The 26,948-nt window shown below is 46.5% G+C and overlaps 2 protein-coding genes across 2 annotated transcripts in view; both read left to right on the top strand.

The window, feature by feature from the left end:
- LOC144116304 (protein GPR107) overlaps positions 1-14,690 on the top strand; it is a 42,193-nt gene extending 27,503 nt beyond the window's left edge. The window contains exons 4-7 of the mRNA XM_077651042.1: positions 2,380-2,473; positions 2,715-2,762; positions 3,056-3,210; positions 13,814-14,690. Of these exons, the coding sequence (XP_077507168.1) occupies positions 2,380-2,473; positions 2,715-2,762; positions 3,056-3,210; positions 13,814-13,928 (412 nt within the window). The 3' untranslated portion in view covers positions 13,929-14,690. The remainder of the gene's footprint in view (positions 1-2,379; positions 2,474-2,714; positions 2,763-3,055; positions 3,211-13,813) is intronic.
- A 6,670-nt stretch (positions 14,691-21,360) lies between these two features.
- Positions 21,361-23,166, top strand: LOC144116303 (uncharacterized). Its single transcript, XM_077651041.1, has one exon. It carries the CDS (start codon positions 21,508-21,510, stop codon positions 23,017-23,019), a length of 1,512 nt encoding a protein of 503 aa, XP_077507167.1. The 5' UTR covers positions 21,361-21,507; the 3' UTR covers positions 23,020-23,166.
- Positions 23,167-26,948: the final 3,782 nt, after the last annotated feature.

Here is a 26,948-nt window from a genome sequence, read left to right on the forward strand (position 1 = left end):
CGTGGCAAACCATTTGGCCTTCTCTATCCACAGGAATGTTTTTCACTGACTTCGAGAAGCCATGCACACAGCACCTTTTCAACTTTATCAAAAGCAGCAGGGCGCACACATGCTCCCGAGTGACTTTGCTCACCTGCTTTGAGCTTGATGTCCTGCTTCTGTTTTAACAGCATACTTAGAGTGCTCCGCGGAATGCCGAATGCGTGTGCCACTTTTTGCCATTCTCAACGCGCTGGATCACTCAAGCTTTGTTGCAAAGTCCACATTCTTTCTCTTCTTTATGTTCGTAGATGCCATAGGTCACTAGGTGACAGCAGTTACGCACGCTACAATTGGCGCGTTGAAACAATGACAAGCACAAGAAAAATGCAACAGGTCCCGCATTAGCCGATGGAGTCGGCTGGCGTCGGCCGAGGAGGCACAAAGGGAATGAGGGAGAGAGGGAGAGAAAACTCAGCGGAAATGCGCCGTTGGTGCTAGTTGTGCCAGTCACGGGGCGCTGCGGGCGCAACCACCGCCTGGCTCGTGGCCTCCGAGATCGGCTCTGGCGGCGCGCACTCTCTATAGCGAAGGCCACGCCTGGCTCTTTCGAATTCTCTCGTCTCCCTCACCAGTGAGGAGGCGTTGCCCTCACTTACGACCGGTTTCCTCTCTTTCCTGGAGGTGGCATGGCTTGCAAACGTCGCCACTTGCATCTGTGCCGCGCGTTGTGCGACCGGAGATGCGAGTGTCTTTGGGGAAAGCGCACCTCCCAGGGGCCCAGCGCGGCGGTCGAAATATCGAACAGCCCATGAAACTGGAGTTCGATATACTACGCAACTGTCCTACACTTTTGCATAGTATTTTCAAGGGGATAATCTTTGTGTTCGATATAGCCAATAATTCGAAATATGCATTTTCGATATATCCGGGTTTGACTATATATCCATTTCATGGCCAACCGTGTTCGATATATAAAGCAGAAATTGCATCTGCTTGTCAAAAATATTTACGTAGAGTTCGATATAGCCATTAATTCAAATATCCATGTTCGTTGTAGCAAGGTTTGACTGTATACCAAAAGAAAATTTCAAAATTGCTTCATCATCATCTGCAGCAATAGACCATAGAAATTTTGGGTTGCTTTGTTGTTAGGGTTAGCATTTGCATGAATTTATCTTTCAGCATGTCTCTTATTCCTCTGACAGCTGACACTAGGGCCTTGCTTTAAGTACCCGCATTTACTCATGTAGTTAACCCACTCACATAATGAACCCACCCCCCACTTCTGTCTTTGAGAATTTACTATTCGCTTTACTTAGTGCACTCCTCAGTTTTGCACCATCCGCTGTGCAGGCCTTGGCAGTGCACCACGATGCTGCGTGTCATGTCGATAACAAACAGCATGTTTATCTTTTTATGAGAGTTCGTGCAAGGGTGGCGTGCTCAGCGAACTTAGCAGGGCACCAATTAAGACTCTGTCCTGGCAGTGGTGGCTTGCTCGATGCGCTGTTGTGCACCCAGCTGCGCCATTGTAGCCAGTGAGGGCTCTAGCATCGGAGAGCAGCCGAACGGTTTAATCCAGAATGCTATAAAATATCCTCTACACTTAAATAGGACCTTCAGACCTCCACGTGATTTGGTGAGCTTGGATCTGGAGTGAAAATGCTTAACCCCTCTTGCACCACAGCTAATGCTTAAACATTCGCATTACACACCCGTCACCTAATGTCCTGGGTGTTTTTTTAAACTTGCATAAAAAACTCCTCCTGATCTTCGGAGCATGTTCACTTTATTTCGCCGCGCAGTCGGCTATCACAAGATCATCTGATCGCACCGTGGTACAGCAAACGCCTTTTGGAGCGAACGATACTAAACACCAGTGAGACAAACGTGGCGGACTGCGTGCTTTTGTTGATTAGTATAGACGGGCTGGTGGGCAGGTGGACGGACATATCATATAAAATTTCGACTCTCACAAGAAAGTCAGTCTTAGCTTTTTTTCGCCGCGTAATGAAGCCGGTCAACTTGGGCTTTTCTGGAAAAAAAAATGGGTTCATTACACGAGTAAATATGGTGTGTTAGCAGTTTATACAGTTCTGCAAGCAGAAATGCAGATTATTCACATTTTTTGCACACTGTATCACAGGTGATATGCCAGACATTACGGGGTCAGTGGAGCTCACAAGTTTGCTTCCTCAGTTGTAGCAGCCTGGCTCTTGTGCACACTTTGCTGTTTTTTTTGTGTGTGTGTGCATGCATGGAACTCTGCCCTGTAATCGTTTCCTGGGGTGCCTAATGGCAGGGAAAAATGACCCACTGAAAGTCACTGTGGAATTGCTTTTTGAAATTGGTGCAGAGGAATGTACTTGTCTTGAATTGCTGTCCGATTTCATGCAGGTCTATCAGGCACCTACAGGAGGCATCACAGACGGATGGCAAGGCAGCCATCAACCTGGAGAAACTCAAGCTGTTTCGGCACTTCTATGTCATGGTGAGGTTGCAACCTGCACCAGCCTGCATATAGGCAGAGGTGATAGTGCAAGCGTACTTCGGCAGAAAATAGTGCAAATAAATGTGAATCCCTGGGGCTAAGCTTTCTGACAGTGCACAATTAATTTTTTTCTGAAATCACAACATCACATGAAAAGTATGGTCTCAGTCCATTGGAGCACGGTGGCAAACAGGGTCGTTTCTAGTCCCTGAAAAGCTTTTATTTATTTTTTCTCTTGCAGATTGTGTGCTACATCTACTTCACCAGGATCATTGTGTTTCTGCTGAAGGTAAGATGGTTTTATGTTGTAGCATGAAAATTTGGCCAAGCAAAGAACTGCTATTTGCCAAAAGCCACCTCAGCGCGAGACAAAAGATGCTGAGAAAGAAGACTTGACGGGGACATGCAAGTCTTAGTGTCTTTTCTTCTTGCACTAAGGTGTCCTAACTGTGAGTGCCAGTTAGCCCGGCAGCAAGTTTTGTCCTACTGCTGTAATTGCAATGCACAGCCAGATTGATTTTGCACCCATCTGTGGGGCAGAGCCCAGTGTGATCGCTTTGGTGAAGTGCCTGCTTTGCACAGATCACGGTGCCATTCCGGTACGAGTGGCTGGACGAGCTGTTCCGCGAGGGGGCCACGCTCATCTTCTTTGTGTTGACGGGCTACAAGTTCCGGCCCACCCAGTCCAACCCCTACTTCCGCCTCTCTCAGGACGATCAGGAAGAGATGGAGGAAGTGTGAGTGCGCTCTTTGATATGCCACCGAGCTGGTCTCATCATCATCCCTCGCGTCATTCGAGAAACCCTTTTGCCATTTGGCTTCGCTAGTGGCACAGGTGAAGCCGGCATATGCGGGCTAGCATATCAAGAATGACCTGCAGTCTGCTAAGCCATTGCTGATTCAAGCAGTAGGGCTTGGGGCTTTTTGAAGTAAAATAGCACAAGCACATGCAACCACAGGAGGACAAGAAAACAACACTACACAGAATGGCACTGTTCTTTGTTGTTTGCATTGTTCTGTGCTGTGTCCTTTTCATCCCCCTGTCGCCATCTGTGTTCAGGCTATTTTACTGCAAAGTATGTTCTCAACCTGCTAGCCCAGTACCAAGATTGACTGGTGCACTTGGGACATGTCATTAGCAAATGGAAGTGCAGCCTGTGTCTCATTCAGCTGCAGAACTCGAGTTCACCTTTGTGTTCTAGTAGTAGCAGTGGCCGCCCGCCCATTTCACGTGAAGGCATTCTACATTTCTTAGCTAAATATCTGAAGTTGACAGAGTACCTTTTTAACCTCTCAAGGTACCTCAAAAAGTTTTGGTTAGAAAGCTACAGATGAGCAGTTCTTAGACAGAGGCCCATGACTGGTCCTTGAAGGTATTTGTAATGTCACTGAAGATCTTCTTTGAAGACCCTTAATCTCATGGATGAATGACTAGGTGTAGGAGAATGGCATGTGCATATTAAAATCATGTACCATGTTTGCATAGATATGCTGAGAGTTTCTTCTTCCGAATCATCTGCTTCAGAATCCACCTCGTGTTGCCGTTTTTACTCACGTAATGAATGCACTTTCTTTATCCGAAAAATTTTCTTAAAAATACGGGGCTGCATTCAGTACACAAGGTAAAATAGTCATAGAAAAGTTTCAGTAAAAATGGCACAAAAAATATGCTGGTGGAATAAATGTTTCATCCATACGACTCACATTCTAAGCAAAACAAAACACACTCTTCAGCACGGCTTCCATGCTGAAGGCAGCACAGAAGGTAGCACAGTCGGAGGCTATGGGGTCTTGGGGTTGGTGTCTTGAAATGGTAAGCTTTGGCTCTGTGGCCTGGAGGACCCCTCCTGGTCCATTTTGTGGACTAGTATCTTGGAGGACAGTGATGCACAGTAGGTGCTATAGTTGTAGTCAAGGATCAAGGATTGGTGTGAGGTGCTGTATTTTAATCTCCAGTAGGACATTGCTTTGGTTGCAAGGGTCAGGCGGTGATCTTCGCAATGTGCTCCTGTTTTCTCCTCAACAGTGCTATGCAAGGTGATTTGTTGAACTAAGTAGATAGGAGCATATATTGGGCATTTCAGCTAAGTTTATACAATTTTTAAAAATAGGCTTTTTGAGTTGGAAGAGCGCTTTTTTTGGCATAGCAGTCCAGCAATGTAGCACATCAGAATGCAGCTAGGACGTGCAACTAGCAAACTGGTTAACTAGCCTTGAATAGTTAACTTTTTAACTATTATGTTAGGCCCCTTAATTATTCAGAGGCATGTAGCCCACCATAAGTAACATCCATAACAGTTTTTAGAATTTCGACAACGCAGTTATTCTCAGCGCTGTGACCCAACAAATGTTGGCTATTTTGACGGGTTACATGCACTGTAGAGGTTGCTTTGCCTGCGAGCTTCTCCAAAGCGCATGTATTTTGGCGTGATGTAGCCAAAATTTGTTGGGCCGCAGCGCCAAGGGTAACCTCGTTTTCAAAATTCTAAAAACTGTCATGTATATTAGGTACTTACAGTGGGCTGCATGCCTCTCGATAATTAAGGAGCCTAACGGTAATAGTTCAAAAGTTAACTATTCAATAGTAAAACCTCGTTGATACGTTTTTTTTAAATGCGAGAAAAAAACGTATTATCCGGGAAAACGTATGATCCAAACTCACCTTGATTTCCGAAAATCAAGACTCGAGAACGATGTGCAAGGGCATTTATTTCCATTTTCACTGCTTAAAGTAGTCGACCAGCGTTCGCTGATGAAGGGTGCGACCATTAGAAAGGTAGAGCTGCTTTTCTAGCTCACGAATGTTCTTATCTGCAGCGCTGTTCTCTTTGTCGCGGAAAAAACTCCGCAGCGCATCTAGTCCGGCGGCGGCCTGGGCGAAAGTAGTCGGGATGTCCTCTTCGTCGTCTTCGTCGCTATCAGACGCTTCGCCGCCTCGTACCTCGGCCACTATTTCGGCTACGCTTTGCGGCTCACAGGTCAGCACGTTGTCGTCGACGGCAACAAACTCTGAAAACAAGCCATCGGCACCGGTTGACCGAAACTCTTCGTCGATCTCTGCATAGTCATCGCTGGGCTCCTGGGTCTCCTCGGCCCCTGGCACGCGCCGAAAACCGCACTTGTGAAAACAGTTACGCACAGTATCGCTCGTAACGCTTTCCCACGAACTGACCAAGTAGTGCATTGCGTCTAGCAACGACAACTTCCCCGGGTCCTGCTGTCGTGAGACACGAGCCAGGAATCGTCGCACAATGCACTTTCTGTACAAGTGCTTCACGTTTTTTATAATCCCAGCGTCTAAGGGCTGTAGATGACTCGTTGTGTTGCTCGGAAGAAAAATGACGCGGGCGTTTCGAAGAAAAGAAGTGTCCTTCGGGTGGGCCGCGCAATTGTCTAGAAACAGCAGCCCGTTCCGTCCTCTCGATCCGAGTCGTCCGTCGAGGTACCGAAGGAACATTTCAAAAATGCTGCAGGTCATCCACGCCTTTGTGTTATTTTTATAAACACAAGGCAAATGTGCAATATTGCGCAAACAGCGCGGGTTCTTTGCTTTCCCAATTACCCAAGGCTTGAGCATATCGCTCCCATCTTCATTGCAGCATAAAAGGACCGTCACGCGGTCTTTGCTTACTTTGCCGCCGTGACAATCGTCGCCTTTCAGGCACAGCGTTTTGTTCGATTGTACCTTGAAGAACAGTCCCAGTTCATCGTCGTTGTACACGTCTCGTGGATCGTGTGCATTAAGGGGGGATGAGGGTCTTGAAAACTTTTTTTTTATTTCTTAACATATCTTCCTGAAAATTGGCATGCAGATATATCTTTGAATGCTAATCCCAAATATATATTCAGATTTTATATATCTCATCTAGAAATGAAGATATGGCAAAATAATTTATGCCACTTAGGTCTTTTCTTACGGGCCATTATGGTGGTTTCTTAATTAAAAAAACTAGTTTTAAAGTAATGCTGTCATTCCTAAGGGCCCATTGCACATCCTAAAGCTAAAGAAATTTTTAAAAAGTCATCACATAGGTCATGAATGAATAACAAAGTAGGAAAGAAAAAAACAATGTGGGAGTAATTAGCTTAGATCTGACCTAATTGCTAGTCTATTGGGTTTAATGAAAATTGGAAAGCTTTAGGATGTAGCTGAGGTGTTGCTGAAAAAAATGATACCTACTTCAATAAAATCAGTCGATGCAAACATTATGAAAAGTTCCGTAAGGCAAAGGCATTTGATCAAAAAAGCAAAGCTGAGAAAATTGCATTCAAAGTTTTGCTTACTCTGCCATTTTTGTTTACTGATCATATGGAAAAATTTAATGCTTTAGCATGCCGCCCAGTCATTGCTGAACACAATAACACCAAATTTACAGAAATCTGTTCATGTAAAGATTATGAAAACCTCTGTATTGCATTGGCACTTGACAAAAAAAAAGCTCCGAAAATCACTTGCTATTTTCTTTGAATCTGCCACACATTCACAAAAGTCCTGGGCAGTAGTCCTGGGTGCTGTCAGGCTTGTGCTTCTTGGCCATCCTCTTCTTCACCTTTTCAGCATTGGTGTGACCCTTATCAGACCTGCACAGCCTCTGTTTTATCTTTTTCAAGGCTCCTACCAATGAGGCAGCTCCCAGGCCTGTAACCAAGCTGTGCTGCAACAGCTCTGCTGGTTGTTGCCATTCCTTGGTTGAAGCGAGAAACTGCTTCTTGCGAGGTTAAAAACAGGACAGTGAGGAGTGTCTAATGCGAATGTTCAAATGTTCAAGCTTCAGCTTAGAGCGCACAACGTCTTGGCGCTCTGCCAAGTTCGCCGAGCCCCCCCCCCCCCCAGGAGCTCTCCTCAAAATATATATATATATTAAAAAAAAAACAAATGACGTTATCAGCGGCGGCAGCGGCTTGGCGCGCTGCCAAGGTCCGCGCTGCGCGTGCTTGTCGAAGCGTTGAGCACGCGAGCTCGGTTCAGCCGCGTCCGTCGGCACGAAGCGGCGTGCGCAAACGCCGAAGTCGACGTTAGGCTTAGGTCAGCCGGCTCGGCCGCTTCCGACGACACGGAATTCGAAGCGGCTTGCAGCGTATCAAAAGTCGATATTTTCCACGGGCTTAGTCCAGGCACATCCACCGGCACTGCAGAGACTTGCGGCAACACCGAAGTTGACGGCGATCGGCATTGTCCAGCCGCGTCCACCGGCGATGCTGGCGTCAACAGGGTTTTGTTCAGCTGCGTCCACCGGCGAAGCTGTTGTTGGCGAGCTCAGTCCAGCCGCATCCACCGAGGGTACAGCAGCTTGCGGCATTACCGAAGCTGCAGTTCTCGACGATGCAGCGCTCTACTTATTCCATGCGCGTCTCTTTTTGCCGACTGTTTTTCGCGTGCTTGCTTTCAAGCGCGCGTCTCGGGCCATCGTGACACACGGAACAAAGACACCAGGCAGGCAAATACACGCAAAAGCACGAAATTCGGGGCTAAAAGAAGCGATTCAATAGCCAAAATGTCTACAATAACGATAAGGAAAACGGCAGAACGAAAAATACTAGGAAACAAAGAGGAGCGCGAAAAATGACGGGCGTGCAGGCGAAAGCAGACGACGGGAAGGAGCCGAACAACGCGGCCGCGGGGGGCAAAGCATGCGTCACGGCCAATCAGAGGGCTGCGCCTCGAGGAGCGCCCGTTTTACCCAATCGGCGGCTGTCTCGCGACGCATTCCCCCTTGCGAACGGGTGCTGATAGCTCCGCTGTGCGAGGGTCTACAGCTTGCCGAGAGGCGCCAAATTGGAGAGCGGGAAACCAGCTTTCAAACGAGACCAAGATGGCGCCGATCGGTTCGCGTCGCGCGGAGCTACGGCAGCTTGAAAATGGGGCAAACCTTCGCGCTTGGCGTTCAATTTCGGCTCACCGACGTTTCTAAATTGCCGTTTTTTTCATACTTTGAGTTGGAATTCAGCTAAAATATTTTGTAGAGGCATAGTTGGGACATTAAAGACTTCAAGATCGCAATTTTTGAAAATTGCCATTTTTGACCATTTTTCGCGATTTCAAGACCCGCGTCCCCCCTTAAAAATTCCGGGCAGCAACGAAATCCAGTTTTCGATGTCAGCTGGATTGACGCTTGCAGCTTTGCCGTTCACTTGCCGATACGCGATGGCATGCCGAGCTCGAAATCGGCTAATCCAGCCATTCGAGGCGGTGAAGTCATCAATCCCAAGCACATCTGCAATTTCCATTGCTTTCTCGCGAAGAATACTTCCGTCAAAGTTGACACCGGACGCTCTCGCTTGTTTGAACCACTTCAGAAGTGCTTCTTCCAGCTCCCCATGCCTGGCTCCACGGGCCTGCTTTGTCCCTGCGCCGAACACCAACGCGTTGCCTTCGATCTCCTTCCGCTTCGACACGATCGTGTTGACAGTTGATGCTGGCAGTCCGAGGTCATTTGCAATGTCGATTCGCTTCTTTTTGGGATTTGCGTCGACGACTGCCAAGATGTTCAACTTCTCCTTCAAGGACAACGGCTTACGCTTACGAGACGCCATGGCAGCCAGCAAACGACGCAGGAAGAAGGTGGAAATGAGAATCGGTAGCTATTCGTCCGACCGCAGGGTGGTGGGAACTGATGATGATGGTGTCTGGGAGCTTTAAAAGTAGGCAATCATCAAAATAAACCCGCGTCGACCAAAACAAAGTTGCATAGTCAAATCTGCGGTAGATTAGGAGATAAAAATTTTGACGGGCTTGTGCGTCCCGATTACGCAACCAGAGAGCAGAACCACCCTGTTTACCGGCTATAAAGCAACCAGAGTGGCGCTCGCTTGACTGGCGGAAACCAAGCGATATCGCGAGCGCTTCCTGTTTGCTGCATATAGTGAACGTACTAACCCTGCTAGGAATCGGAGAGACTGGAGGAGTAGGTGGGGCAGCGCCGTTGACATGCCACCGCGCCGAGCGGAGAAACCGCCGCGGCGGCGATTTACGCCATGCTCACGCAAGCATGGAGGAAGAAGTCGCGTGTGCCTGCTCTCAGCCAACTCTTCTTCTTTTCGTCGCAAAACGTATTGTTTCGCTAAAGTCTGAACGTATTTACCGGGAAATCGTGTGATCCGGGAACGTATAAACCGGGAAACAAATACACGTAACTCTATGGGGCATTTTTTCTTGCCCTCGATTTTGATCGTATGAACCGGGAAATCGTACGAACCGGGAACGTATCAACGAGGTTCTACTGTATTAGCTAACCAGCCCGCTAGTTCGCACTTCTAAGCTGTATTCTGATGCACTACACCGCTGACAATGCTGTGCTAAAAAGTGATCTTCTTATTCAAAAAGCCTATTTTTAAAAACTTTGTTAAGTCTTAGGTGGAACACCCTGCATATGTGGACACAAGACAGTCATACCAAGGCATTTGTTGATGCCATTTTGAGTTTTGTAGAGCTGGGTTTTCATAATGTAATGAGCCCCAGTCTAAGGGTGCGGCCTGAATGATGAGCTTTCAAAATAAAGCGTCATTCCGTAGATAGGTGTTTTTTATTTATTTATTAAAGAATAAAAAACAGTCACAGTTAGTTGTATGACCTTCTGTCATCCCTGTTTTTGTCTTGCTTTGGCTCAGATGTTCACAAGCAAATAGTTGATTTCTTCTGGCCAATTAGTATAAATATGCTTCTGACTGGGCTAGCTTTTTATCTGATCTCTGTTCCATCTCTACCAACAAAAGATGTACAGTTTGTACTCACGGCATTTTCAGCTTCTTACATCTCTGAGCAAAAGCTGCGGTCTCTGCAGCAAGACTCACTGTGGGCGACAGAACTGGCCCAGACAGTCATGCACTTCATAAAAGCCATGTCACACTTTTGCCTGCTCAGAGTTGCCAGGCTGGCTGTTTACTGGGGATGTGATGTGCCCATCCTAGCACCCTTCTTTTTTGCAAGCCGCAGGGCTGCATCATCAGCTTGTGTAAGTTCTTTGAACTGCGGCTCCGAGCAGGCTAGATGCGGAGTCCACGGCTTGCAATTCAGAATTGGGATCATGCATGCTCCCTTCGACGTCAAACACTGCAATGGAGATTGAGTTGAGGTGGTAGCCATCTCAGCAACAGACATGCCGTTCACAGTGGTTGGCCTTTGAAGCTTCGGGGACTGTATACTGGAAGCGTCCACTTAGTGGACATGTTTAAATAGGCGTTGCTTAAACTCTGCATGCTCCATTGCTCCATTAAGGGGGGATGAGGGGATCGGAACAAACTTTTTCATTTTTTAGCTTAGAGTGATGAAATTTGGCAGACAGGTTTGAAATAGCATCAAACAGACAGCTACAAAGTTTCACAATAATATCTTCAGTAGTTTCTATTTTATCATTATTTATATATTGCTCACATGTTGCTTGCTCGTGGAAAGCCTAGCGTGACAGCAAAATGGGTTATGGGTCTGTAAATATTTTTAATAGTTACTAAGAAGTATAGTCTAAGTCAAGATTTTCTTAATTTTTTTTAAATTTCTCTGCTCTTCTTCTAAAAGGCATAGTATGCACCTTCTCTTTATGTTTAGAATGTATCATGCTCCCATTATTGTGTAATAAAAAATGGTGAGCCTAAATGGTAAATCTGAGACTGTCTTGACATAAGGCACACTTCAGGAATTGCAACAAATCAAACAGGATTAAGATTCGTGCTCCCATTGCCGTGCTATGCTTTCCACGAGCGAGGTGATAAGCCCAAAACAAACTTTTGAGAAAAGCCTCAAAGTTCCTTACTGGCACACACTGTCTAGAATGCTCCTGCAAAGCGATTCGCGAACTCTCAACACTTGCAGTTCTGCACTTTCCGCGGACACAAATCGTGTTTTCAGGTGAGCTTGAATAGTGCGACGTTCACTGGGCGAACAGTTAACACTGCGATGAGCGGCAAGGACAGCCGCCGGCGCATCCGCGGCAGCGAGCGTGCGCCCGCATTGCAGCTCCGTCGAAGCGCCGGAACTCGTCGATGGCATGGGACTGCCTTCACTGGCGGTTGTTGGCTGCGGAGACATCTCGGCGTTGAACAACTTACCACGGAAGCGCGTCTCCGATGCTCTGCAGTCGGGCGGCGATGACCGCTGCAAGCCCACTCCGTGATCTGTGCTGGACGAACTTGCGACGGGACGCTCGCGTACGGCAAGACTCACTGGCATGTCGATCGTCACCGGTGAAGTAACACTGCGCCCGCGCTTCGACGGCGAAAGATCATGGTTCGTCTCACTATCGCTGGCCGGTGCTCGACTCGGCGCAAGATCCCGCAGCACATTGGGCGAGAGATCGCACAGCACGTTGGGCGTGTACTCCGCCGATTCTGAACGGGCGCTAGGCTCAGCCGAACCACCTGCTGACAATCGCCGCTTCTTCCTTCCTGTGACGGGCTTGCGTTTCCGTTTCCCGTAGGCATGCTTCGTCCAGTACTTCTTTTCGAACGTGCGCGGATCTATTGCACGTGGTCGAAGCCCTCGAAACACGAGAAGGAAAGGCCAGAAAGGCTTCCCAGCAGCGGACAAAAGCAGACGCTGCTTGCCTCAGCCGCCATTATGCCGCGGCGTCGGCCAATGAGGAGGCGCCTTACAACGCGCCGCGGCGCAGAGCCAATCGGGGCGCGGCAGCCATTGGCTGCTCTGTGCTGCCACCCTCCGGTTTTTCTTTTTTTGTGCGCTTGCTGGCTGGCAGTGGAGGAAGGGAAGGGCTGGGAAAAAGAGTGAAAGAGTTGGGTTTTCCAACGATACCAAAGTGGCGGCGCTCCGTGGCGGGAAATCTGAACAGTCGCGCCTTGAACTTCGCGGCTTTTTCGCGATTTCGGGTGGATGTGTGGTCTCCGGCACCGACAAATATATTCATTTTTAGTGCTTAGAGTTTGTTTTTCGGTGAAATATTTCAGTACAAGATAGAAATGATGCTGTAGATTCTGAAAAGCGTACTTTTCAAAAATCGATTTTTTTCGCGAAAATCGCGTTCTGATCCCCGCTTCCCCCCTTAGAGCAAACAACGCTGCCGGTGCATTGGAATGCATTAGTTGCATAGAAGCCGCTATACTGCCTTTAAATCAGAGCCCCTTGTTTCTGCTTTCAAACGCTTTAAATATGAATCGCAAGTACTTATTGCATGTACAGTTGAACCCCGCTACAGCAAAATTCATGGGGTGCGTGAAAAATTTGGTGAAGCGGAAATTTCGTTGTAGCAAAATCAGCCCAAAAGAACTAAGATCTGACTGCACTATTCAAAAATATCATTTATTTCCAAAAAATTCGGTCATCTTGGTTTGCATCCTTATAGTGGACATGAGCGTCATGGTGCGAGTTTCACACTTGGCCAACAACCGCATCGCGGTGTCGTCGTCATGCGCACCAATGAAAGCACAAATGGTGTCAAATGCGTCCATCACATGCAATGCAGATGGCAGAGCTGGTGCATCTTGCACGTTGCTCTCATCTTAGGACGAGGCATCGTTGTAGCGGGCCTCTTCAATTATTGCTTCATTGCTCAGCTCCTCGTGTGATACCAAGTCCACATCAACAGCGATGTATTCATCGAGGTTGACATCTGCTGGCACGTTTCCGGCACCCCGAAGTGCTGCCCACGCTGCAATGGCCTCTGAGAATGGAGGCTCTGTTAGGACACGATCGTCATCCGTTGAGCTGAACGTTGATTCAGCGCCATGTTTAAGGCCAGTATGTACAAAGCAGTTCTCAGTTATGGTCCACAGGACGATATGACAGACGATATCGAATGGTGCCACCCATTCACACTCGACGCGCTACGGGGCTGACATCGATTTCAGCAAGTGTGTTCGGTGAAATTAAATGCCATGAACGTACGGACGGGTAACGTTATGCTCATTTTGTCGTAAAATAAATGTTAAGCCCATCTCCACTGAACAAAAATTTCGTTGAAGTGGAAACGCACCTGAAAAGATAATTCGTTGTGACGAGAACTAGCATGCATTGCTTTCTATGGCTAGCTGATGGGGAATCTGAAATATTTCGTTGAAGCGGTGTTTGTTGTAGCGGCGGTTCGACTGTATAGCAATCGTTTTTACAGGATTCACTTTTGCACTACATAATCATTATTGCCATTGCAAGTGCAGCTTCAACCAAGATGACATAACATGATAAATGGGTAATCTGGCATCATGCAGCCATCGTCTGCATTTGGGGCTTGAATCAATCGGCGTGGACCGAAGTGCGTATGTCCACTGCGTGGACACTTCCAGGATGTGGGCCCTGTCTCAGTTGTTCTTACTTCTTTTGGCGAGATATTGGTAGATCACAGTGCACACCCTAGCATCGCAGCACACTTGAGCACGGCCACTGAACGTTGATTGCAGGCTGACACAGACGGGGCTGACGGAGAATGTGTCCAAGACGCTGCGGAACCGGGACATCCATGACGAGAAGGGTCTGACGGCCACCAAGCGAGAGAGCAGCCACGAGTACGACTGAAAAGCCACACGAACCTTCCTGCTGACTGTGTTTGCTGCCTGTTCTTAGTGTGCACTTGCTCTTTCCTCCTTGTGCTTCATGGTTTTGCTTAAAAAGATTGTGCCTGGGTTTACCAATTTTTTCACATTATTGTTATTATTATTTTTTCCCCATTCACAGTCATTGTCTGCCATGTTGCAGCAGCTGGAGAGAGAGGATGATGAGTGTGTACATGTAAGCGGCAAAGGTGAAATGCAGGGCACTCTATAGTTCTCTGGGGCTTTTCTTTTTCCCCTAAATGTTGTATGCTAGGAAAGCACATTGTTTGGTGTTCACAGATGCACTCACCATATCTTCTGGTAAGCTGTTGTCTAGTTGTTTGCTGCTTGCCTTTTTAATCTCCTTGATTACCTATATATATTGCTGTACTATATAGCTTATGTGGTAACATTGGAGCTTGACAGTGTATGTGGTTCACTTTCTTTTTTTTCCCCTTTGTTTATAAGTTAAACCTCTATGTGCAAATTCATGGGCTGCATTGTTTGAGGATAATATACAGTGTAGCAAAGCATTGGGTCCTTGTAACACCCCTTGGTTGGTGCCCCTGCCTGTCTGGCCGGCCAATAATGGAAAAAAAAATAAGTATGCGCTTGTTTCTCGTAGTACACGGCTAGACATTTATGTGCGACGTCTGCCTTGGGCACCGACACTGGACAAAGGATCTCACACTCCCTCTCATCTGTGTTGAGTTTATGTCCAAATAAAGAACACTATCGAAACAGTTCTTTCACTATTCACTAGAGTGGCTGCTGTTCGGAGCGTCAGTTGCCACTTTATTTACTTGGCTGCTGCAGTCTGCATTGTGGAGTGTGGTCTTAGAGTTCTGAGAAAAATGGTGGGTGTATTGCAGTTGAATACATCAGGTCATTCTAAGGTGCCAGTATAAATGCTTGTCACACGTGTACTCTCCGCTGAGCATGTGTTTCTTGGTACGTAGTATCCCAAGTCTGTTATGTGGGCTCAACACGCCTGTAAACCACAGTCACATGAACAGAAGTTAATGTAGCAGTGGTTTTTCAGGTTTTTCTCAGCAGGACCAGTGGAGAAGCAAATGTGTCAACAAGAACTGAACAAAGAGAAAATGCCAAAACACTGGCAGGTTTTTTGCTGGACTTTGGGGCCAAGATCTACAATCATAGTGGAACTGTCATTTGTCTAGGTAGTCCCAGGCCTTTGCTTGCTGATGCATCCTGTAATGTGGCAAGGCATGCTGTCTCACTCATACACTGCTCTGGCCATATAAAAGTGGAGACAGAGCAGCTGTTCTGCAGGTTCAGCAGCCTTGCTACCGGTTTTTCTATTTTTCCCTATGTTCTGGTATGTGTCAAGCTTGAGTGTTGGGCACTGCCACTGCAATGTAATGTCTGGCTTCTTTTTTGTTTTTCTTGAAAGACAGGACTTGCATGTCAAAACAGTGTCTGTGTGGTGTGTCCTTTGTTTTACATGAAAGTCCTTATCCACAGCTACTATAGTCTGAACGGCTTCTTCAGGTTAAGTTCACGAAAATACCTGGAAAACCTTATTGCCATCAAAGAGTGCCAAAACTTGAGCTTCTTCCGTTGCACTGTAGCACTTGATTGCAAGGCTGGTTGAGTCGGTTAACATTCACATTCAAAAGTAATGCGAAAAAGCAGGATGTAGCTAAGAAGACAAAGGACAAGCACTGACTGTCAACTGAGGGTTTGTAACAGCAGCAAGAAACCAAGAAAATGGTCACACCTGCTCTTCCCACATAGGAATTGTCAGCAACAAAACATCAGTGTGCCGCTTCAGGTGATATTCAGCAAGGCGGAAATTTGGGCAAGTTGGTAAGTATTCATCATTTTGCTCACAGCGTAACAAGAACGGGACACGAGACGAAAGACTAACACAAACAAGCGCTGACTATCAACTGGTTTTTTATTGAAGAAACGGTGTATATATGCAGACAATGAAAGATTTATCAAGACAACAAAGGTTATCTGAAAGGCACATGGGAGGTCAAATAACTCAATTCCCTCTCGGATAATGCAATGGAAGGGCTACTGATACACATCGTACCCTTGTGGTTAATATAGAAGGCCTCCATTAACTTGCGTGTTAGTTTATCGCTGTGCCTTCCAGATAACTTTTGTTGTCTTGAGAAGTCTCATTGCCTGTATATATTCGTTCTTCAATAAAAACCAGTTGATAGTCAGTGCTTGTTTGTGCTAGTCTTTCGTCTCGTGTCCTGTCTTGTTGCGCTGTGAGCAAAATGATGAATTCAGTTGATATGCCTCAATGAAGGCCATTTCGCCTTCTAATACCCCTGTCACACGGGACTTCTTCTCAACCTTTGCCGTAAAGTTGTCTTATTGCACTAAAGGAGGAAAACCGAAAAGGAGCAGCGACGCTGCTACACGGAAAATCCAAAGGAGCTAGAACGCGGCCTCCGTGAATGCCAAAAGTCACCGCTGTGTGTGCAGCAGCGCTAGTAACATGAAATTAAAGCAGACGGTAGCACTTCAGCTAAGAGTGCTTTCGTTTATGTTGGAAAAAGTAGCTATCACGATAATAAACGAGCGTCCTGATGATGAGAAACGGATATTTTGTAACAAAGTTTCTTTTTTTTTTCATCGTTCTCTGTCCGACCACGGTAGGCGCACTTTTCCGTTCGGCTCCTCGTCGTGTTCGAGAAGCGTGCTTTGTTGCTTGTGTCTTTGTGCACACAAGCAAACAAAACACGCACACAACAAAGAGCAAACGAAGAAAAAAGAGCAAAGTGAGATGCGCAAGCACGTGTGTGTCGATGTGGCTGCTGAAAAGCGTTCAAGTCCTTTCTTAGCAGTATAGATGTCTTTAGTCATAGCCTCCTCTATGGTTAAGTGCACTGTAACGCAAAATTAACCATTAAATAAGATAAATTAGATATTTTTTTACGGTTTCAAAACAAAATTGCGTCAATTTTTTATTCTTTGAGCTCGCTAGCTGGCGCTGCCATCTGGGTTGCTCCTTTAAGCAACTTTAAGGCCGCTGACGGCCGCCTTTATTGCTACGGACCTTTATCGCAAAGGTCTCGACGCTTTGCCGTGTAGATGCACGTCACGCGCCTTTGGGGCAAAGGACCTTAATTTCTAAGGCCTTACAAGTGCCCGTGTGACAGGGGTATAAGAGATTTGATGCAAGGGGAACTGACCCATTTGCCAATATTAATCACAGTGAAAATGGTTTCCCTGATATCCTTGGTACCGTGCTGGTCAGAACAAGGCCTGAGGATTTTTTGACACGTAGTGCAGTTCCAGTGCTTGCAGTGCACTGACAGACTCAAGCAAAATGTCTTTAAAGGACACGGGAGAAGTCTAACCATCTACGAATTACTTGATCAGAATAGACTGCAGTTTTTAGACAACTTGACTAACACCAGATCACACGTGCTGGATGTATTCACCACTAGCCTAAAAAGACCTGTTGCCGTATCAATCTACGCATTCCAAGACGGTGAAACTTGCCATTGGTATGTTCTGCTTGAAGGGAGCCTTGAAGAAATGTGTTCATCTGGTACATGACGGCCTCAATAATCAGGTTGGTAGGTTGCTAAAAGCTGGTTTTCCTATTTAAGTCGTTGCAGTGGCGGAGAAGCTCCTGCAGAGACTGAAGGTCAGAGCACCCCAGGAAATTGGCGGTCGGGAAGAACCCGGATCGGCGGTTGCCCCCTATATTCATAGGGTGTTCCACAACCTGAAGAGTGTAGACAATTGCTATGGTGTGCCGGTGGTATTTTCTGCCCCGTGCAAGTTGGCCTTGCTGTGCCCCCGGATTGCCTCCGCAGAAAGGTGTGCGCGAGACTGCATGAAGCTCCACACCACCCAGTTTGTCAGGTAGGTAGGTAGGTAAACTCTTTTATTGCGCCCAAAAACAGGGGACCAGTCAAAGGACCGGTTGCGCTGACTTAGAGGAGGTCGGCGGGGATCCTTTGGGATGCCGCGGCCTCCACCGCGCGCTGGATAAGCCAGCGTTGGTCTGCTGGCTTGGAAGTACACAGGAGAGACTCCCACGTCTCTGGGGTGTTTGCGTTGTCTGTGTTGTCAGGTGCTCAGTCGGGGTTGTATACAACAAAATCCCCCTGACCTGTGGGAAAGTTTACATCTGCCAAACCGGCCACTGTTTAAATGAACGACTAACGAAGCACCAGCTTTCGATAAAGACTGGAAAAGAGTCCAAATCGCCGTTGCACTGCAGCGTATGCCCTTCGACTACCCACGATAATACGTACCTTCCTTTGCTGGGAAGACCTAAAATTTTGAGGCGTAGTAGTGGCCAGATGTCACGCGAGCTTGCTGAGGCTTTTTTCATCAAGAATATGAATGATAATCGTGTCAGCGACACCTTGATGAAGTATCGGAAAAAGCAGGTTGCTAGCATGCGCACAGTAAATGTTTTGGGAGATATGACGATAAAGTATGGTATGTTCTGAATAAATGCAGTCGCGAGTCTGCGCCGTCTTGTCTGTTTTTCTTTTTGCGCAGTGCCCTTGCTGAACCTTAGATAGTTACAGCTTAGCGTGATCCACGATCCGCTACTGTGATTCACTTTTGCGGGCACCCAAGTACGCCCCGATTAGTTCTGACGCGGCAAGCACGCACACAGGGCCATCTGGCAGCCTCGGCACGTTCTGTGCATGCGGAGGGGCGCCTCGTGGGAGCAGATCACGGATCACGCTACTTGAGCTATAACTCTCTTGTCCCGACACCAGCAGCTGCGTACCAGGGATATTGTGGAAGCCTTTTTCTTTGCCAAATAACCTTGGCATAGAAGCAGAAATAACCGACAATAAGGCGTATCAGTTGGAGTGTAAGAATATTCAAAATTTCGAATACAAATTGAAAATGTGTGTTACTCGGATCTCATTCGATTCGAGAAATTAGTACTGGAGAATTTTCGAATATTCTAAAGTGCGCGAAGTTAGCACCGACTTGAAGTCCGACCGTGGCAAAACGACAATATCTGGCCAAATTTATTCAAAGAGCGAGTTTAAAAGAGTCAGGAAAACAGCACTGAAGCAGCCTCTTGGCTTTCTTCTGTGTCGTTTATCACATGGACAGGTAGACGCTAATAGGCTGTGACCTCGTGCGAAATTCCGCAAGCGGGCTTTCTCCACATATGAGAAATGCCACTTCCAATGGCGTAAGTCCACGCAAATTTCAGGGAGGTACACGGCTCTTCAGCTCCCCTCCGGCCTAACAAGTGCAGATGCGGGTATATCCCGAAGTACCGACAAAGCCGTTGCGGTCAGCAGAAGCCTATATTGTTGTCATGTACAAAACAAGATGGCATGTACTGTGTGCAACTCCAAAATATTCTCAAATGTCGCTGTGAATATAAAACAAAGTTGGTGCCTTTGAATTGCATAAAAGTCTGTACATGTCTTTCTCATTAACAAACATAATGAGATGTAGGAGCCAGTAAACTGGATTACAGGTAGAGGAAATGCAAGAACCAATTTGGAGGGTCACATGGCAACGGCTCGTGGCTTAGGCTAGGAAAAAATACTTTGTATAGTCAGGAAAACAGGATACGATGGCCATATTATCTGGTTATCTCGAACAAACAATAACATCTCAAGCAGAATTTGTAAAATGGGTTTCCAGTATGGGAGCTATGATGTAGCGCAATAACATGAAATAAAAATTGATACAATTTCAAATCAACATTGAAGAGTTATTTTCACTCATCAGTCATGTAGAATGACTGAATGTAAAGGTTACCAGTTCCCAAACTAGCCAGCAAAAGTGAGCATTGCTAACTGCTGATGTTTATACCACTCAACAAATGTTGAATTTTAGAGTGTGCTATTAGTTGCCAACTATCAGCATCATCAGCAAAATATACCTATTCACTGCCAGTCTGGTTCTCAAACAAAGAAATTAACCGAGGCATCGATAGGCATCAGAAATTTGGAAAAGACCAACTTGATGTTAGGCTGAAGAATGCCGAAAAAAACCAGAAAAGCAGTGATGGCTTTTGTCTTTACTGGTGTCTCTTTGCTGCAACTTGAAGTTGACGGCTTTTTTGTTCAAGATGAACCAATGGCCCTGTTAACACTGTCCTGAATATATAAAAGCCATATGCACAAACATGCATTTGTAGCATTTTCACTGAGCCACGTTATGAAGTCGGCGTGTTGCTTAGCTGAAGAGACGATAAGAGAGAGAAACCAAGAAAAATCTGACACAGATAGGCACAATAATGCATGCTTAGATTTTCAGTGCACAGGTTCAGTTGGCTAGACCTAGCTTGTGCACAGTGTGCAAGTTAGCGTAAATGCAACTGTATACCATCCGACAAAACTATTGTGTAAATCTGCCCCACTATTACTTGAGATAATCAGTGAGGAAAGTTCTTGCACATAAGAGAGCATTGTGTTGGTTTGCCGAGCTGAGCAAGCGACTAGGCACCGCATTATAACAGTTTATTTGAACATTTATTATACCTAAATAGTACTAAATGACAATACTTGAGTGTTGAGCTTTTACATGATGTGCCAAGTAGAAACTTGAGTTTGTAATTTACTAATAAGTAATTAACCATTAGCATCCAAGCACAACCATATGGCTACAAAGGAAAGCTTTGTAGCTCTTTGTGGCCTTACGGCTGCACTTGGGTGGATGTCAGTGAGTGATTACTCCCTTATTACAAATATTCGCCTTGGGGGAATTACCTAAATCAGTGGACGAACATCATCATTTACTGTGTGTATTTCTGCAGTGACCAGCTCAAAGGACAAGAGGTTAGTAAGCCTTGTGAGGTAGAAGGCCATTCCTGTGTTCAGCAGGAAAAACAAAAATCAATCTTGAAATGCAGCGGCATGTGCTAACCGAGGCAGAACAGCACTTGTGTGGCTCATGCAGAAGGAACCATGAGTCAGATTAGTTGGTATGTGACGGTAAAGAGTTTAAAAAAAAATCTGCAGTTTCTGCACGACACGAAGAAATTTGAAGATTAGCCTTTAGTGCTGAGACACTGCAGCTTCAACAATAGTCTGAGAGAATAAATCAAGGGCTCAGGTCTGAACTCATTCTAGGACTCTAAGTTTGGTTTGTGCCATTAGAATGCCCAAGGTGATGCCACACAGGGGATCCGAACGCAAGTAACTTGGAAGACGGCGATGCTAAGTGCATGTTATGGTGTAAATATTTGAGGTTGTAGGTGGGCGTATAAAGATTGAGTTGAGACCATGCTACATTGCGAGCCATGTTGATGGCGGAATGTTTGAGTATAAAGTGAATATACCTTTCTTGGTAAGGCCTTATAAGTAGGCGAAATGTAGTTATGCTGGCAATAAAAAAAATATTAGTGCATTCTTAGTAACATTAGCAAACAGGCCATTCTAGAGCATGCAAAGTGTTGTTTTGGAGAACTGAAACACTGGTATATATTGCAAGATGGCAGACCACATATAGCCATCAGTGAAGGCATGTAACAAAACACTGAAGGGTAACACAATGGCAAGACGGGCAAGTTGGTGATACATACTTAAGGGAAAGTGATGCATACTTAAGGTGGGCTCGGTGGCTGTGCCACGATGCGGTCGCTTAACCCGTTCTGTCTCGCTATGCAGGTGATCGCTCCCCTCTGGATTACCACGCTTTTCCCCGCCCCTCTTGCTGCCTGTCCACCGGATATCTCGCCGGAATGGACGCCCGCTCTCAACCGAACCGATATGTGCCAGCCTTGCGCCATCACCGCTTCGCCCGATCGTGCGCTGACCTCACCAGTGCACTGCACCCTCGACAGACAGTTGGAAACACCATCGCCATCAACATCCCCTCCCGCTCCAGCTTTTAAGCAGCTTCGGCCACCGGCGTCGCCTTGTGGGCTCGGTGGCTGTGCCACGATGCGGTCGCTTAACCCGTTCTGTCTCGCTATGCAGGTGATCGCTCCCCTCTGGATTACCACGCTTTTCCCCGCCCCTCTTGCTGCCTGTCCACCGGACATCTCGCCGGAATGGACGCCCGCTCTCAACCGAACCGATATGTGCCAGCCTTGCGCCATCACCGCTTCGCCCGATCGTGCGCTGACCTCACCAGTGCACTGCACCCTCGACAGACAGTTGGAAACACCATCGCCATCAACATCCCCTCCCGCTCCAGCTTTTAAGCAGCTCCGGCCACCGGCGTCGCCTTGTGGGCTCGGTGGCTGTGCCACGATGCGGTCGCTTAACCCGTTCTGTCTCGCTATGCAGGTTAGTAAGCCATGTTGTCTTTACGCTAAGAAATCTAGTGATTACTTTTTGATACAGCTGCCGAGCCCGCAATGCTGCCTTGCCATTGTCACTGAGTGTTCTGATGTCATTATTTCCTTGCTCTTGTTGTCCGGCGACATAGAGACTAACCCCGGCCCTGCCTCACTCGAAACTGTAGTTACGGAACTTAAAAAATTGTCCGCCGGTCAGTCGACATTAATCGCAGAAGTTACAGACCTCAAAAACCAGTTACTAACAACAGACAACCTTATTTCTGATCTAAGCAGGCGCATCAGCGCTCTTGAAGGTCATTACCAAGCCATTCAGTCACTACGCACAGAGATAGAAGGCCTAAGCACTCACACCACCCAGGCAACTCGCCAGCTCTGTGATCTCGAGGATCGCATAGACGAAGCAGAAAACCAATCACGAAGAAACAACCTCATATTCTACAACATTCCGGACCCTGACCCATCTGAAACGTGGGCCGACTCTGAAAAGCTACTAATTCGCCATTGCTCCGAATTTTTGGACATCACCCTCGACCCCAAAACAATAGACCGCACTCACCGTCTTGGGCGCCACGAACCTGATCGCTGCCGTCCGTTAATTGCCAAATTCGCACTTTTCAAAACGAAGGACGAAATTCTAGCTAATGGCCGCAAATTCAAGGACACTGACTACTCCGTCGGTGAAGATTATTCACGCCGCGTTCGCAATGTGCGCAAACATCTAGTTACATTTGCCAAAAGCAAGACTAACCGTTTTTCTTTGCGATACAAAACCCTGTTCATCGGTTCCCGACGATATATCTTCGACGAACCATCGCAATCTGTAAAAGAGATACCATAGCGGTTGCTGCGCCGCCAGCCCCCAGCCGCTCATGTACCTACCACCCCCCAGCCTAATCTTTCCTTTTCGGCGATTTTCACAAACATACGTAGTTTTCTTCCGAAACGTGAAATCATCTCCAATCTTGTGTGTTCATCTGCTAGTAACTTGCTGATACTTACCGAAACATGGCTCACTAATGGCATCACCGATACTGAAATTCTTGCTGACTTACCGAATTTTAACCTTCTTCGCAAAGATCGCACATCCGCTCGAGGTGGAGGCGTTTTCATCGCAGTTAGCAATCAATTCTCGTGTACAGTTATTAATATTCCATCAGACCTTGAGATAGTATGGCTACTTTGTCGCGCTGCGCCCCAAACCGTACTGCTGGGAGTTTGTTATAGAGCGCCAAATACCAACTCCGATTTCTCTCGAATTATTAACGACGTGATCAGCCAATTAACGAGGAAATACCCAAAAGCGCATATCATTCTTTTTGGAGACTTCAATTTTCCAGAAATCAACTGGCAGACACAGATAGCTGTCGGCAACAGGGAAGCGAATGATTTTATCGACGTCTGCCTAAACTTCAACTTAACTCAAGTGGTATCTGAACCGACCCGCGGTGCAAACATCCTAGATCTAATCCTGACTACCCACCCGGAAGCCCTCTCATCTATCACTTATCTACGCGAAATCAGCGACCATAAAGTAATCCACGCCACATTTGAGTTCCACCCATCACGACGCCAGAATCAAAACAAAACTATTCGCCTCTACGACAAAGGAAACTATGAAGCCTTTAGTCTTGAATTAAACCAATATCTCACAACATTTGAAGCATCTTTTCACGATAATTCAGTAAATGACAATTGGTCCCGTTTTAAGAAAAAGGTTAGCGAACTAACCGATAGATACATCCCCAAAATAAGCTTCCACTCGGACCGCCAGAAACCATGGTATACCAAAACGATAAAAAGACTCGACAATAAAAAGAAGCGCCTTTTCCGCGCGGCAAAATTAAAGCAATACGACGAGTGCGCGTGGGAAAAATACTATACAGCCGAACGCACCTACCTATCAGAAATTCGCTACGCAAAATACTCTTTCCTTCACAACGACCTCCCCAAATTGTTGACTTCCAATCCCAGAAAGTTTTGGCAGGTCATAAGTGAGCACCCGGCACATACCATCACTCTAACTAAAGAGTCTGGAGAGGAAGCTGATGACATTGAGTGCGCTGACATTTTTAATAACGCCTTTTCATCTGTGTTCACTAATGAAATTCACCCACCAACTGCAACTTTCGCCGTCAATATAGAGTCCAGCATGCCTGCTATCGCGTTTTCTGAAGCCGGCATTACCTCGCTCATTCAACACCTTAAAACTTCATCATCGGCCGGCGTCGACGAAATTAACTCCAAAATACTGCGCAACACTAATAATATTTCTGCAATGTACTTATTGTTATTGTTTTCACAGTCGCTTTCTACAGGTTCCATTCCGGATGACTGGAAAGTGGGAAAGGTCATTCCCGTCTTTAAGTCCGGTAACAAAGATTCTCCTTTAAATTACCGTCCGATATCATTAACCAGCATACCTTGCAAAATCATGGAGCACGTCATCTATTCTCAAATCATGGACTTTCTTGACGCTATCAACTTCTTTCATCCCTCACAACACGGGTTTCGCAAGGGTTTGTCATGTGAAACTCAACTGGCCGTCTTTCTTCATGACGTTCACTCTAACCTCGACCTAAATTTACAAACTGACGCTATTTTTCTAGACTTTGCTAAAGCATTTGATAAAGTTCCCCACAGGCGTTTACTGCTAAAACTAACCATGCTAAAACTGCATCCTAACGTCTTATTGTGGATCGAAGAATTCCTTTCTAAGCGCTCCCAGTTTGTTCTCGTTAACAGCCAGAGTTCCAACCCTCTTCCAGTAACATCAGGCGTACCCCAAGGTTCTGTACTTGCTCCCCTCCTATTCTTAATCTACGTAAACGACTTACCCTCAAACCTGGTTTGCAATGTTCGTCTGTTTGCAGACGACTGCGTTATTTACCACACGATTTCCAACACCTTTGACCAATCACAGCTGCAAAACGACATTGACACAGTGCATGCCTGGTGCGATGACTGGCTAATGTCGCTTAATCCTAATAAATGTAAACTCGTATCTTTTCACCGCCGGCGTAACCCCCATATTTTCTCTTACTCCGTTGCTAACGTTCCACTAGAATCTGTATACTCATACAAGTACCTAGGTGTCACCTTGTGCCAGGATCTCTCCTGGCGCTCTCATGTAACGAACATCGTCGCATCAGCTAACCGGTCATTGGGTTTTTTGAAACGTCATCTACGGCACGCCCCTCAAAGTATTAAACTTCTCGCCTACCAATCACTCATTCGACCAAAACTAGAATACGCATCTGCTATCTGGAGCCCGCAACAAGCATATCTCATCAGTTCACTAGAATCTGTCCAAAATCGCGCCACGAGGTTCATTCATTCTGCCTATTCATACGACATCAGTGTATCGTCACTTAAACGACAATCAGGTTTATCAACTCTTGCCCATCGTCGTCGCGTTGCTTCTCTTAGTCTGTTTCATAAGTTTTTTTACAGTTCCCTCGGACAACCACCCTACATCACACCGCCCGCTCGCATATCTCATCGCACCGGCCATCCACTGCAAGTGTCATGCCAACGCACCCGCACCGTCACTTTTTCCGCATCCTTTTTTCTTCGCACTGCTAAAGACTGGAATGGCCTTCCCCACGACGTTGATGCCATCACCTGCCAATCAAGTTTTGTGAACAATTTAAATATGCATTTCATAAATATCATGTAAGCAATCATATTCAACCCATATTTGTACTCCCACCCCTTATGTAACACCCCCAAAGTGGGGTCTTTAAGGTAATAAAGTGAAGTGAAGTGAAAGACTGGAACAAGTGAAGAAAACAACAACACCAGGTAGCGCTGGTCCTGTTGTTTTCTTCACTTGTCCCTGTCTTTTGTGCTATTTTCCCTTAAACTGAAGGGTAAGTCATAATGTGGAGAAAAAAAAGCTGAGGCCCAAGGGCAATGCCTCCTTGGGGGACGTCCAAGATTGCAGGATTGCAGGAAACGCAGGATTCATAAGAATTGGCAAGGAAAATCTGCCCATGGCTGGCTGTTTAAGCTTGGATCCAGTTTAGAGCTATTGGATACAAGTTCAAGCACGAGAAAACCAGCCTTACATAAATAAGCGAATCACATGCTTTTTCAAAGCCATGAAAAAAAAAAGCATCAAGGGGGATGTTGCAGTCAAAGTGCATGTCGTGAAGAACAAGGGCAAGCTGGCTATTGCAGGAATGTTTTCTAAAAGCTTGCCAGTTCAAATAAAACAACTTATGGGCCAAAACCATCTAGTAGGGCAAGAGTACAAAATGTGTTTGGTGATTTACACCACATGGCAATGGCATAAATAAGGCCATAGGTGCTGGGTAATGATGGGTAAGAAACAGAGGGGTCAAGCTAGGATGAGGCAGGAAGCTATCTGCACAGCATGCACTAGATATGCGTACACCCCTTCTGTTGATGCTTTCTGCAAATTTCACAAAACTGGATCCGAGTGTACTGTCTGGTGAACCGCTGGTAAGTTGGCATGTTGAACCTGCGCTAAGAGACGAGGACAACAAAGCAAGAATTGCTACAGGAGCCGTATTCTGTACCGCTCTCTAAATCGCTCTACGGCACCTCTCCCTTTCTTCTTTCAGTCCCTCCTGTATCCCTTCCCCTACGGCGCAGTTCAGGTATCCGCCGATATACGAGACAGATACTGTTGTCCACTTGGTGTGCCGGAGCCACCACAAGCAGTAATAAGTCCGGCTCCGGAGAGCAAGATACGAACACGTTTTACTGGAACGCCATGTTGTTTTCTTCCCCCCTGTGCCCCTA

Source organism: Amblyomma americanum, chromosome 1, assembly GCF_052857255.1.
Source record: "Amblyomma americanum isolate KBUSLIRL-KWMA chromosome 1, ASM5285725v1, whole genome shotgun sequence".
Taxonomy (NCBI): domain Eukaryota; kingdom Metazoa; phylum Arthropoda; class Arachnida; order Ixodida; family Ixodidae; genus Amblyomma; species Amblyomma americanum.